Source organism: Corapipo altera, unplaced genomic scaffold (genome assembly GCF_003945725.1).
Source record: "Corapipo altera isolate COAL_440 unplaced genomic scaffold, ASM394572v1 61411, whole genome shotgun sequence".
NCBI classification, from domain to species: domain Eukaryota; kingdom Metazoa; phylum Chordata; class Aves; order Passeriformes; family Pipridae; genus Corapipo; species Corapipo altera.
In genome coordinates this window covers 11,189,940-11,205,252 of record NW_020884875.1, presented here as the reverse complement: position 1 = coordinate 11,205,252, position 15,313 = coordinate 11,189,940, and the positions used below count along the sequence as shown (strand labels likewise).

The 15,313-nt window shown below is 39.7% G+C and overlaps 1 protein-coding gene across 1 annotated transcript; it reads right to left on the bottom strand.

The window, feature by feature from the left end:
* Positions 1–7,028: 7,028 nt before the first annotated feature.
* On the bottom strand, positions 7,029–13,746 carry LOC113943324 (zinc finger protein 541-like). Its single transcript, XM_027634946.1, has 9 exons — positions 12,498–13,746; positions 11,250–11,299; positions 10,958–11,097; positions 10,429–10,532; positions 9,773–9,848; positions 9,345–9,433; positions 8,734–8,817; positions 7,741–7,904; positions 7,029–7,304 (listed from the first exon to the last, which is right to left on the bottom strand). Exons 1-9 carry the CDS (start codon positions 12,930–12,932, stop codon positions 7,208–7,210), a joined length of 1,239 nt encoding a protein of 412 aa, XP_027490747.1. The 5' UTR covers positions 12,933–13,746; the 3' UTR covers positions 7,029–7,207.
* Between the last annotated feature and the right edge of the window lie 1,567 nt (positions 13,747–15,313).

Here is a 15,313-nt window from a genome sequence, read left to right as displayed (position 1 = left end):
TGTTAATGCAGTGTTAATATTTCTGGAATTTAAGCAGAAAAAACCAGAACGAGACAGGCTTAAAAAGTAGAGGGCTATCACTGCTTGCTTCAAGGTGTTTCCAGAAACCTCCTTCAGCATAGACTGATTACAGATTTGGTAGGTAAGAGTCCATTCTAAGGAAAACCAGTCCTGCCTGCAGGAACTCAGTGTGACTTTGAATGAACTGCTTCTCATGTCAGCCAGGCTGTTACAGGCTGTTTCATGCAGGAAAACCACAGAGATTCTCTGTCCTGTGTCCCAGGCAGTAAGAAACCAAAAGCAGCTGGCCTGCAGTTCTGCTGCAATGTGTATTTCAGACAGATCAGATGCCACAGAAGAGTTTTGCAGTGGTTCCCTTTTTTTGCCTTTGCATCCTGGCTGACCCACTTGACACATTCTTAGTAACAAGGTTTGGAGCACACCTGGCATCCTGGTTCTTTAGTACATAAAGCAAGAGCAGCCTACTGGAAGGCTGAGTCATATGCCATAATACGGTAGTATATAAAATAAATGTAAACTACATCATATGAACAATAAATAAACTACATCTTATGAACACAGAAACTAGCTTTTGAATATATGGGCATGCCTATGATATGCGATTATTGTTTGTGAAGCAAATAGTTTGCAATATACTTATGTGATAAATACAAAAAATAATGAGTTGCAGCAAGAAACTGAAGCACAGTGAAGTTACAAAACCAGGTAAGTTTGAACTGAATTGGGTTTCCTGTTTGAGTACCCAAAATTTACCAGACAAGAAGGTAAATGGAGCTTGTAGAAACAGTGGAAAATAATGGGATGATAAACTGTGATAGCTATTTCAAACTCAGCATCTGGTACCTTAAAACCAGGTGTGTGAAATTTAATGCTATGCAGTTTACAGCTTTTCATGTTTTAGAATAACAATGTATGGAAAAAAGCTGAATATAGCTGAACTTAGTTGAGGGCCTGAAAACCTCCTAGTGTGTGCTTACCAGATCCAGCTGGGAAGTGCTATAGGCTTTTTATATGTAACTGGAGAGGATTACTCAAATTGCAGCTTTCATTTGAGGAGAGGTGATGGATGCCTGGATATGGGAAAATTACCAATAGAATAATTTAGGCCATTTTGCACAGGAAGAATGAAACTATTGTCAAAATGAGGTTTGTTAAGATTTTTGGCAACAGCCCAACTGCTAATATTGATGGTTATTCAGTTCAGAGCTAAGTTTCTAGAAATTTCTTAATGTTTACTGGACATCCCTTTTTGGTATTAAAATGGTAACTAAATTGAGGTTAGAGCTAATGAGCCTGCCGTAAAAAAACCCCTCTTCTTATAGTTAATAGCACAAATTTAGATTATCCTAGAAACATGATTACAAAAGGGTGGAATAAGTTAGCTAAACTATTTTAGCCACTTTATCTGGGACAGTAAAAATCACCCAGAAGTTTTGGTTATTAATTTTAATACACAAACTCTAAATCTGTGATTGAAATGAACATTGCTCTCTTTGCTGTCAGAAGGCACAAAATTTGAGGAGCTGGTTATGTTTTGCAAGAACTTAAATGGCCCCATTGTGCCACATATTTAAATCTGTCTGTCTCTTCCATCCATCCATTTGACTTGCACTAATCTAAAATTTTCAGATGTGTTTTTTGGAGGATGAAGCTCATTGCTGCTCTTCCAGGACTGCCCTACTGCAGTGCACTACTTCTAAATTATGCTTAAGCATTACGTTGTCCTACTTGCAAAAAGATGGAATTTCAGTCCTATTGTCCAGGCTTTTATAACTAACTGTGCACAGTTCGGTAAGTGGCAGGATCCCATTTAACATGTTGCCTAAAATCAGAAATAGAGGATATTTTGCTCTTCTTACTTAATTGTTAACAATTCTATTTTGCAGATTGCCTAGTAAATTGTTTCCTTGTTTCTTGCTTTCACTTATCTTAAAATTATCAGAGATATGTAGTAATTTGCTTCATATAAATGCGTATAATGACTAATCTTTTTATGAACAAAAGCTAGCTTTTGAAAAATATATCTCTGTTTAATAAGAAGAATATTGCTACTCATACCACCTTAACTGAGTATCTCCCTATTGCAAATCCTGAAAAACAGTAGGCACTGTATGATTCAGGAAAAAAAAAGTTTTCATTGATAAGATTTTATGAACATAATTTTCATATTAGTATTTGAACAGCAAGGAACTAACAAACAGATATTCTTTCCACAGCCTGGCTAAACTTTTAGAAATATACTAACTGATTTGAAATCCAGAAAGGTGCTCAAGGCACAGAAGTGTATACCAAATGACCATGATTTTGGAAACAGTTTTGCAGCAAAACAGGCAGCTACCAAATAACAAATATTAAAAAGAAAAGCTGTTCCTGAGACAGCTGCAATTTTGGTTCTATTGACTGTGAAACAGAGCTTACCACCAGCAAAAAGACATACAAATTGAAGAGAGGTATAATTTTTAAAATTAAGGTATATTTGCAGATTTCCTTTGCTATCCTGGAAGATTCATAAACTGTTCTAGAAGAAGCCTATCAGTCATCACCCAATAATTCTTGTTAGAATGGGAGAGAAAACAAAGGTATCAATGACACTCAAGATGGAACAGGAATCTACACAAGGAATAGGATTTATTACTTGACACCAAAGAATTTTGTTCTAAAATAGATATCTATGCTTGGTCAGTTGTATCACACACTATTTCTATTATTTCTGTTTCTAATTCTATTTCTATTGCTTGCTGTTAAGTGTAGTTGGTGTATTTGATAAGTAGATCAGATGTTGAGAAATACATTGTAAAATACTGGTAAGACAGGTTCATTTAGTCAAATGAATCCCGTCCAAGAAGAAATCGAAAACCAGGCAAGGTTTTGGAGATGTAAGTCAAGTTTCCGCTCACAATATGTATTATTTGACCATCTGTCATGGATATGCAGTCACTGTACCTTTCATAAGCCTTGAAAACAAGAGGAAGAAAGGCAGGCAAATATACTGGAAAGCGTTCTAGTCCCATGACCAAGGGAAAAAAAAAAGAAGTAAAATAATTTGTTACGTAACTAGTTTGAAATTTATCATTTCTATGGAGTCTTAGGCTGCATTTCAAGAAAGTAGTTAAAAGAAATAGTAGTAACTACAGGACTATCATTTTCAGTTCTGCTATCAGTATAAAAATATTATAATTTTTTATTTAATTAATTAGTTTAAGCATTAGTAATAGCTTAGCATTGCTAGCAGGTCGAGAGAGCTGATTCTGTCCCTCTACTCAGCCCAGGTGATGCCTTAAGACCCTTTTAGTTTCTTATTTTTCTGATTTTGTAAGCTTTATAAGTTTTATAAGTAGTAAAAGTAGATTTTAGAAGCAGCAGTCCTTATCCCTCAGCCTGTAGCACAAGTAGTTTACACATTCCTCAACACTCTTACCCCATTCCATGCACCCCATATCAATCCTACCCCTGAATTCAGTGGCAATGTTTAGTCTTTTGTCAAGGCAAGGTCTAGGCTGTTTAGAGAACAGCCATATCTTGGCCTGAACAACAGAACACAGTCAAGAACTGAGTGACCGTGTACCCTTTGTGCTCTGAAGATGGTGATGGTGATGAAGAGGTGGTCCCAAAAGGTCCCCAGACCCAATTCCCAGGAGGTGGGCCCGGGGCAGACCAGAGCAAAAGTAACAGGGTTGAACCACTTGGGATTGGACAGATACTATTATAAAATGTAACATCTCAGGCACAGCCGGTGTGCGCGTCCTGTAACATCTATGCCTTGGCACAAAACCCTTTCCTTATCTCACACTCAATTAACTGCTTCTGAGGTTTTTTCCTTAGCATCAGCTGGGCTGGCATCACAAGTGAGGCTTCACCTGGCATGCTGTACCCAGTTCTGGGCTCCTCAGAACAAGAGAGACATGGAGCTACTGAAGTGGGTCCAATAGAGGGCTGTGAAGGTGATGAGGGGACTGGAGCATCTCTTTTATGAGGAAAGGCTGAGGGAACTGGGCCTGTTCAGCCTCGAGAGGAAATGACTGAGAGGAGACTCCTCAATGTATACAAGTATCTGATAGGAGTGTGTCAAGAGGACATCTTTTGTATAGCCAGGCTGTTCTCGGTGGTGCTGAGTCCCTGACTGGGACAAGAGGCAGTGGGCAAAAACTGGAGCACAGGAAGTTGAGGAAGAATTTCTTTACTGTACAGGTGACCGTGCATTACCACAGATTGCCCAGAGAGGTCGTGGAGACACCTTCTCCAGAGATTTTCAGAAGCTGTGTGCACATTCCTTAGTACGGTTGTTCTAGGAGACCCTGCTTGAGCAAGGAGATTGGACTAGATAACCACCAGTGGCCTCATCCAACCCTTACTATCCTATGTAATTCTGTGAACAAGAAAGGATATGAAAGAGACTGAAAACAACTTTTTCACAACTTGAAAAAGAGAGAAAGCGTTGCAGAAACTTAGAACTTTATCAGTTCAATTTTACTGGGATAACCAAAAGAGAGATGAAAGGTGACTTTTTTAGGATGTGCCTGTCTCTTATCAGGGGAAAATAAAACTTAATAAAAAATGAAGTCACCTAAGGTATGCACAATAGTGATGAATTGAAATTAAAGTCATAAAGTACAAAATAAGCTACCTATCCATAAAATTAAAGTGGCTAGTTACTGGAACAAAAAAAAAAAAGCCAACATATTTACAGATGAGGACTATGTGCTTATTTTCTTCAACAGACTCCAGTTGTTTGGTTTAAATTCCACTTGTTTGGCTCAAAACTGGATTAACCAGATAAAGATTTATGGCCCATGGGAAATCTAAGTCACTGAAGTCATTATTATAGCTGACCTTTGACAACTGTGATTCTGTGATTTTTATGTTTTAGAAAACAGACATTTACTGTTAATGTAATATCTTCATAGAAGATATGAAGAAGGCATCATACACTTTTTGTCCTATTCTCTCTTGATCTGAATCTAACAAATCTGGGGCAGGATATGGAGCTTGTAGATGTGTATGCAATTTGAGTAAAGCAGTTCTATATACAAGTCACTGTTATAATAACCTAGCATTTTATTACTATGTAAGCCAAGCAAATGCCTTTGTTCTTCATAACCTTAAAAGTCATCTATCCTGAGATTTTTGAGTAGTTATCCTCTCGTTTCCAGTACCATCAGTATGTAAAGGACTCAAATCTAGTCCTGGAAAGGAGTTACTGTATGGCCTACACTGTGGGTGGCTAATACTTAATAATGAAGATACTGAAAGATGATTTAGTAAGCTGATGAATGGTGATGAACAGCTACTTAATTGCAAAGGAGAAAGTTAATTCACTTCTGAAGTGTCATTATTTAAGTAATGCTTGTCTGTTCAACAGGCATCTACTTAACAGGGATGTTATTAAAGCTAAATTACAGCAAAGCTGTGAGACATCTCCATCTAAATAAGACAGGCAAGTCAAAATGAGTGATGAGATACTCATTTTACAAATTTTTAGCTAAGCCACTTATTATAATTACTGTTGGATGCTATGGCTTTCATTGCTTCATTTGTCACTTCATATGTGGAGCCACCTGATTTGTATTTTTGTTGTTCTAAGTAAATAACTAATATAGAATTTTTTTTATTTAAGCAATTATTTAGTTGAAGAAGTGATATGAAAACAGGAAGAGTTATGAAGCAACAGAAATCAGGGTTTAATAGGAATTAAATTAATCTCAACCGTTAAATGAAAATAGGCCCATGAAAATACGTATCTTAAATATTGTCTCTCATGGTTGCAACAGAAAAGCTTTAAAATGTAATAAAATTGCTACCTGAAAGATATAAAGAATAATAAGAAAAGATATTAAAACTCTTCTCTTGCTATTATTTAAATCTAGCTGGGTTTTAGGGCAAGCTTTTGTTTGGAGCAGAGAGAAGTTACACATTAATATAAAGAGTAGATCACAGTAATACCAATCTTTATAACAAAACTTGTATCAAAACAATACCTGATCCACCCAAACCCTTAAAAACATGGAGAATAGAAATTTATGGGAAAGTCAATTGCTCTAAAGCAATCATGTACCTTTAAACATCTCATGCAGAATTCTTATGTGTTTTAGTGCTTTCTTGCCTAATATTAGACAAAGGCAAATGCCACTTCCTTCCCTGCCTGCTTGTTGCACACACAACAGCAAACTAAGTGGGTACAGTTCCTAAAAAATGCCCACTGCAAAGCAAGTACTTTACAGACTCTGCAATGCCCACCTGCATTGGCTCCATCAAACACCAGGAAGCTCCTGGAAGCCTGTCAGAGCCAGACTAGTAGTTCCCCCTCCCTCGTCCTCCACTCCATTCCCCCACTCTCCGCTACCAAAACTTTGCCATGCACCCCCCATGCACTGGGCTAGACAAAAAAGTGACTTTGACGCTTTTTTGTTGCAAACACAAGCTATGAGAAGCTAGAGGATAATGTTCGCTCCCCTCTGCATTAGGTAAGGAGGTTTATTGAGGCCCAGACCTGGAAGTTGGTCTTTTTCTCAAAGAGAAAATGAAACTAAACAACTGATTTCTTTGTACTGAATGTGGATATTAATTTTATAGAATCAGACAGGTTGGAAAAGACCTTGAAGGTGATCAAGTCCATCCATTTACTGAAATAAAATAAAGCCATGAAAATCTTGTGGCTTGGCAACAAAAACGACCAAAAAAAAGCATTTTATCCCTCCAAGTACAATGAGATGAGACCACTAATTTAGATCCAATTCATTGAATTAATCAAAACCTTCCTTTTCACTCCCACTTGATATTTCTATGAATCAAAGGATAAAATCCCACCATTGTTTCAGTGGCAGTAATGAGGACTCCCCTTTGCAGTACCCCACCTGCTGAGCGAGAGGCTGGGCCTGCAGAAGAATGTGCATGCCCAGGTTCTTTTTTCATGGCAAATGCTGTGTTCACAACACCAAGGAAGCATAACAAACTTTGGATAATTTTTTCATAAAGACAAAGAGACAAAATGGAATGAACTTTGGTTTAATGACTTAATAAATGCAAAAAGACAAAATATAGAACATAACACCAAACCTCTTACAGTAACTAATCAAAATCTCTTTCTAATAAACTAAACAGGAAAAAACCTCAACCCTAAAACCTTAAAGCCAATCTAATTTACATCAACTCCTATTTACATCTAACTCTTGCTAGCCCCAGACAACATCTAATTTGGTCTTTTCTTCTTGGGGTGAGGCTCATCTTCCTTCTGTGGGCAATGGCTTCTCTCATGTCTGTTCCTTTCCTTCATTTTTTCAAACACCCTGGAAGTTAGGAAACAAAGCAGCATTTTGAATTCCTTTATTTTTAATTCAGTAAACATCATTAAACCAAGCTTCAAGATTTCCATTTTTAAGAATTTCCATCTTTTGGGGATTTGACATATTCTTAATTTGATAAGCACCATGAAACTGAGCTTTGTTATTTCAACTCTTTCAAATTTCTCTTTCTTTTCAGGACATCATATTTTTAATCTGATTAACTCCATTAAACCAAGTTTTGGTGTTCCTAATTCTATGAACTCTGTCTTGTTGGGACACAGCAAGGGTTCTGAATGCTGAGGTTTAAATAAGCTGGTTAAAGTGAGTTGTAATGTTGAACACAGCTGTGAGAGGTGATTCTCCAACTGCCTTAGAAAAGTTTAGTCTGTTTTAGTCTAAAGCAGCAGGTTTTTAGCAGAATGAAGAATGAGTTTCACACCGTTTGCATGTCCTACACGGAAACAGGCCTCCTGCTGAGCGGGGTGGCTGTGGCGGTTTGCAGCATGGACATACAGTGCTGCGGGGCCTTCTTCGGCCTCTCTTCTCCATCTCCCCATTCTCCTCCTTGGGAGGGTTTTTGCTCCTCTTTGGTCTGCCTACAGTCTGAAAATCAAAGAGTCTTTATGAATTTTTCCTTCTTTTCAGAAAGCTGGAAATTAGAGTGTCCAGTACAAAAATGTATCGGCCTAAACAAACTCCTCCAAACGATAAAGAGCTGAGAAAATGCCTGGATTGGGCTGCAAGGATGGGGAGCACACACATCGCTTGGAAGAAAAACCATCTCATTTCTACTGCCCAAAGTGGTGGGATAAATATGTAATTATCTATATAGCTACTTCTACACTTATCATTTATATCTCTCTATTTATTATCTATTTATATATTTTTTTTCCTCCACAAATGTCTAGGAAACGGGTTAAAAATTCAGTCAAATTACTGAAGATACACAGTTACCCAGTTTCTACCACCCAAAACATTCTGTTTCTGCAAACCAAATTCCTGTTTGCTGACAAGAAAAGTTTCACCAGAGCCGCAGCACCAGCAGCTCCTTTTAGGGAGCGTGCTGGGATGGTAGGAAAGATCCCTGAAAATCTGCAGCCTCTAGTTTAACACAACCAGGATTACTTATGTTAGGAAGTAGTGGGGATTTGAAATCAGCGAGGGTGCCAGCACTTCTTGAAAGAAGTCTGTAAGGAGTCAAAGCCCATTTTGGTGATGGCATGGCTTTGTTGGGTCAAAGTTATTCTACAGAAGTCAGTATTTCAAAGCAGCAATGCAATAAAGCCCTGGGCAGCATCTGCTGTGCCTTTCCCAGTGCACGGGGCGATGTGTTCCTGGCAGAGCTGCATCTCGCAAACCCTCCCAGCAGGTTTTCTCTCCTTTTCCCAACCTGTTGACCCGCCTTGCATTTCTTGATTTTTTTCCCACTCACCTGAGCAGGAGGGGGAGCAATCCTATGTTCTTTTTTCCAGGAGTAGTAGTACTCCACACACTGTGCCACGGTCTTACTTTGAATCTGTTGTGAGACAACAGAAGGAATCTAAAATGGCAATCTTGTACTGTGCATTGGAGAAAAATTAGAGTAGAAAGTAAAATAGCAAGTAAAAAAGTGGAGCAAAAGGAATAGGAAGTAAATTTAAATAAATAGGGAATAACGTAGGTATTATGCAATGTAGTTAAACATGTTATGTCATATAGCAAAACATTTAAGGCACAGATCAACAACAAATCCATCTAGCACAATATTTGTTTTCCCCATTCTCTCCAGTTATCCCACTGGAATGTGCCATGGAAGTGCCAGCACACATACAGGAGAGGTCTGTCTGACAGAAAATAAGCCTTCCTGTTCCAAAAAACTTGGAAAAAAGGGCTGGAAGGGCAGAATCACACCTTTCACACAGGCAGTCAGTGTACCATTTTGTTATTATTTTAATACTTCTAGTATTTGAGAAGAGAGATACTGAATTCTGGTGTTTGGTACCAGAAATAATCAACATTCCATTGTAATTGTCCATTAGGGCAAATAATGTCCAGTGGCTTTACCTCCTTCTGGATGAGATGAAAATCCTTCCCATAGGTGTGAAAAGCCATTTGAAATGACTCCTTCTCATGAGGAGTCCATGTATCAGAGCCTGGCAATAAAAAGCAACAGGTAAATTGATCACTTTACCAATTTGAAACAGATCCCTCTGGTAAAACAGATCACTTGCAGCCGAAGAGGAATCAGCATCATTCATTATTCAGTTATCGACGTCTCTCCTTTGGAAACCAATGAAGACAAGAACAGGCATTCCCCAGGGAAAAAACCACAGAAAACAATTAAAACTGAAGGGGTAGATGCTGCTGCTTTCCCTACCCCCAGGAACACAAGATCTTGTTCTCATGTTACTTTTTTAACAATAAATGCTTGACATGGCAATTAAGTGGACAGCAGTATCTGTCAGCAAAGGAACAAGCTCTACTTCAGTTACCTGCATAATGATAATCAGCCAAGGGATGGCCTTGAGATGTCTGAGGCTGCCCTGACTGGAACATCTCCAGAGCCTCCTGCAGGATTGAGGAGAAAAAGACTTTAGCGTCCCAACCACAAGGAATCAAAAAGGTAAATGCTTTCTTTCAGCTAATTTGTCACTTCAGTGATTCAGTCTGCTGGAGGAAGATTTTGGTTATATTGGTAAAACCTTGTGATTTTGCTCCTCAGTCACTCGTTTTGCTCCTCAGCCCTTCAATTCCACTCTCCAATATCATGATTTTGCTCACCAACCCAATGATTTTGCTCATCTTGCATCCAGAATCACCTCAGCCCACAGAGGCTTTTGGAAATTTTTCCTCAATCCACACCAAAATGTCTTAGAGAATACAGATCCCAGGAGATTTTAAGGGAGCAAGCTGAGGGACCAGTGCCTCCGGGAGAGGCTTTCCCCCTGCTTGAGCCATTTTGGGCTCTTCCCTGCTGCAGCACCTGGGCTGGCAGAGCCTCTTCGTGGAGACACAGCACGTGGCGAGTGCTCCTTGTTAAATCCATCCTTCAAAGAGCAGGCAGCAAAGGCTGTCCCAGTCCCCAGTCCTTATTAATTCCCTGTCCATTAATTCCCCTATTCATTCCATCCAAATATCTGCTTCTTACCGGAACATTGCCCTGCGCCTCATGCAGGCAGTGTAGGGCAAGCTCCAGCTTAGCTGCTGCCCCAGGAATGCCACTGGAGATGGCCATGTCAAGCAGATCTCTCACTACAAGCATAGTAAAAATGCACAGAAAGTCAGGTTTGGGCAAAGAAAGGGGAAAAGTTGCATTACAAGGGAGAAGGAAAGCAGAAGAGCTGAATATAGACTGACAAACATGAAAAGGCCAGGAAGAAAGGCTGAGATGTCCCAAGGAAGTGCTGTCTCTCTCTTAAAAGCAGCTTTGGTAATGGTAAGTAGGGATAAATCTCCCCTCTTTCAGAGTTATTGGCCAGTTACAAATGCCGTTGAGCATAAAAGTTGTTCTTTTTGCTGGTCTACTAAAAGTGAGCAGTCTCCTTACCTCTAACACTACAATGTGGGAAGATGGGAGAGACAAGAAGAGCAGCGAAGCATGCAGGAAACTTTTTACCAAAAAATGAGGGGGTTTCAAACCTGAGTATCTCAGGGGTGGGAAAAAAGTATGCAGATACCTCTGTCATGCGTTTCCATGTCAGAATCAGTGTCCTCCCACGGCTTCCAGACCAGGGATGCGTGTTCTTCATCCTCAGTTGGGGGTCTGGCCTGCAGCTCAGGGAGCTCAGCCTGAAAGTCGCTGCCAACATTGATGTGTCTAAAGGAAGTGGAGGTGAGAAAGGCAAGTGGTGAAGAGAATATCCCATGGACCCATGGGCTTGAACCAATCCCACTTTGACTGTGAAATAGCAGTTCCCTCCTTGCCATTCCCCAGATTTGCTGTCCTTTAATCACTATGCCAGAACTCACGGCTTAATGCGGACTCTTGCTTTCCTCTTCATTTTCCCTCTCCTTTCTACCTGAAAGAGATCAAAACAATGTTCCAGGTAAAAATCATTCTGCCCATGCTGCCCTGTAGACTTCCTTGTTGTCCTCATTGTTGCAAATCACTAGCTATTCTCTCTGAATTCCCCTCAGTTTGGTGTAATTGCTGAGTTTTTCACTTGGAACTTCTGAGGAGAGACCTTATAGCAGTCTGCAGCTTCCCCACGAGGGGAATCGGAGGGCAGGCACTGATCTCTTCTCTCTAGTGACCAGTAACAGGACCAAAGGAAGCTGACTCAGGGGAGCTATAGGCTGGATATTAGAAAAAGGTTCTTCACCAGAGGGTGGTTGGGCACTGGAACAGGCTCCTCAGGAAAGTGGTCACATCACCAAGCCTGACAGTGCTCAAGAAGCATTTGGACAATACTCTCAGGCACTTGGCGTGATTTTGGGGGGTGACTCAATGATCCTTGTGGGTCCCTTCCAACTCAGAAGATTCTGTGATTCTGTTCCTGAGAGGGTATATTCAGGATGGGATTTCACAGCTGCCTCTAACCATGGGGCAGAACCAGCCTCACAGGGATCGAAAAGCATGGAGAAATTTATACAAATATCTATCTAGAAAAGATATTCAATATATGTAAAAAATAAAAAGCCTATATACATATATTAAAATAGAACGTATCTATAATTTATATACAAATATAAATACAAATTTAAATTTTATATAAATATACAAATATAATAATCATTAAAACCAGAACATTTTGGGGGGGTCAAAGCCAGTATTGGAGGACAAGTCCAGTAAAATGGTTGCATCCTATGCACAACAGGAATTGCAGAGGAGAAATCACATAATTCTGTTTTTTAAAGTTTTGGGTAAGCTGTGAGCAGAGTCAGGGCTTAATGGTATTTGCTGACACAACTCCTGAACTCCTCTGTAATGATAGGATTGTTCTGGGGTAACCACAATGTAGTTTTACTACTTAAAGAGGTACCAAGAACTGGTAATCAGATCATCTGAAACTGCACCATGACATCTCCCTATCTCCTCTATTGAAATGTCCACATTTCCACTGGAGGCATAATTATTCCTAGAGAAGGTGGACCTCACTTTAATTTATAACCTCTTCTGGAGAAAGCCAGACCATGTTTGTTGTGGTCGGTAGGACAGCCAGCCGGACTTTCCTGCACTTCTGATACCAGTTTAAGGGCAAACAAGGATTTTCTTACCTTTGACAGCCCTGAAGCAATTCTGGGAGCACAGGAGGAGATGAGAATGTTGACCCAGAAGCCAGATCCGGGGCTGAGGCTAGGAGCTGGCTGTTTAGAGAAAGCCCAGGACCAGATCCTGCAGCTGCTGCTCCACCAGCAATCCACTTGTGTTCCACCAACGGCTGCAGGAGCAGGGGACAACAACGGTTGCTGGGGCACAAGCCCAGCATTCCATATAGAACCCCAGGGAACCCAACAGGGATAAATAACGGTTGTGCTACCTTTGCTTCTTTTACTTCTTCTATGGCAGGTTTGCTTTGAGGACCTTCCCATCAGGGCATGCCTCAGGAGTCCTCTGGACAGGGGAAAGCAGTGCAGGGAAGGCTCTCTGTGTTCTCTGTGCTGCTCTGTAAAGTGCCTCCAAGCTGAGCATGCACAGGATCCTGACTCCATCAAAGAGATGATACCATATTACCTGAACTGGAGAACTAGAAGAACTCTTGCAGCTGGGTCTCCTCTGGCTCTGAGATGGTGCAAGTCATTTAGTGGAGAATCAATTCTGAAGCTTTCTCTCTAAGTGGAGGCATTCATCCTGCTCCCTTTCTAAGTTTTCTGGTGCCTAACAATGTTACAAGTTTTCTCTCCTTTGGGTCACTAAATTGTTCTCTCACCTCAGCACTCATTCCTTGAAACTTGGAGAAACAGGATATTTTTAAGGGGAATTGATGGGGACACAAACATACACGCATATGGACATAATACCAGTAATTCCATAGGAAACATTTAATATGGAATTCCTATTTCTGCCAGCTCTTTGAAGAAGCTTAATGTTCCTCTAAAAACACTATGGGATTCATCTAAGAGATTAACATTAAGAGAATTATTTTTTTAGATTAATAACCTTAAAATTTGTTTGTAATACTTAGGTTCTAATTATTCCCAAATCCAGCACATTTTACTGCTTTCCTACCTAATATTAGACAAAAGCAAATCTTAGTTTCTTCCCAGTGAGCTTGTTGCACACACAACAGCAAACTAAGTGGGTGGAGTTCTTAAAAAAGGCCCAATGCAAAGCAGATACTTTGTAGACTCTACAAGTACTATCGTTTTCTTGCAGAAATCAATGGCTGGAAAAGCAACATCCCTTCAAGCCCAGAGCTCCAGAAAAGGCAAAGAACCTGCAAGTGATGAAGGGGCTTTTTCCTCTTCTATCTTTTCCGGACAAGGGATATCCCCAAAACTTAGTCGTGAAACTCTGATATTTTCTGCCTGATAAGAAACCTGGGGAAATTATTTTAATTTATTGCTAGTCAAACCAGAGTAGGTTAAGGAAAAATAAAACCAAATCTGAATATCTCTCTCTCTTGCTGCAGTTGCACCATTTTTTCCCCTCCTTCCTAAATATGTTATTCCAGAGGTACTTCCAGCTTCGTTTGCAATTCAGCCTTGGCCAGCAGCAGGTTCATCTCGGATCCAGGTGGCACTGGTTCCATCAGACACGGGGAAACTTCTGGCAGCTTCTCAGAGAAGCCAGCTAAGTAGTTCCCCATGTGGAGTGCAATCAAAAGACCATCAGCTCTCGTCTTTACTCTAGGGAAGCCATGAGCTGTGTTTGTGAGAGCAAGAGTCACCAAAGAAAACTGCAGGGTTTTTAATCAGAAAGCACTGAAATAATTAAAATAATAAATTAAGGCATTGTCCTGTAATCTGCTAAATTACTGAGTAAAATCCAAAATATTTTCCTTGGTGTTGTAGCTGTTGGTACTTACAATGTCACTTTTCTTTATGGAATTTATAGGTTACATATAATTATTATGCCAATAAATAATTGCAATACTAAATGATGTATTTTATTATTTATTATTAATCATTTATTTTTCCAGTCCATACTTTGTTATGGACCATGGAACCTTCACCAGGCCCATTATTGCAGAATCGAGTCCATCACTGTCATGTTATGTGAGTATATTTGGCATATCTGAGTTTATTTGGGGTGTAAAAGAGTACTAATGTTAAGATGTGGGCTAAGTGAAGCTCACAGACTCTTTGTACATTAAAATACCAGAGGAACTTCATTGCCACCCACCTTGTTGCCTGCATGCCAGGGTGCAACTGACACCAACACAGAGATAGAGATCTCCGGTGGAGCCATGGTTTCATCCTTGAAAGGCGCTCAGCGTTTGGGGGGGCATTTTCCATCTCCCACTGCCTCCAGCAACAGCTCCTGAGTGTTAACGTTTCTGGTGTCATGCACCTAACACAAAAAAGGGGGATCAGCCATCCAAGGACTTCGGGTCCTTTGCAAATAATTCTTAGGCCTTACAAATTTTTTCTCCAATATATAAAATAGTAATGATAATATGAGCTACTACACCAAATTACATTACTACACCATAATGTAATTTAGAGAGAGCCCAGGGCAGGAATCCTTAGTGTACCAATTCCTTGTCTTTGTTTTTACAAAACTGAACTTGCTATTAGGTAGAAGTGATATTTTTCACTCCTATATTTCACAGCAAAAAACTAGTAAAAAAATCCAGAAACAATAACATTTTATGGAAGAAAAAGACATGGACATTTCTAATACTTACCACTTTTTTTAATTAGAAAACCATTTTGTGTAGTTGAGTGAGGACACAGAATAAGGTGGAGGGATTTGGCTATTGGGAGCAGAAACTGGACGTCATATTCTTAGGATGGTACATTCTTCATATAATATACATAATACAGTTGGAAAGGATTACAGGAAAGTTGAGATTTTTTTCAGCAGTGAAGGTATGAATTAAAATACTGTAAATCACAGATATAGCATTTTGGCTTAAACAGTAAAGGAC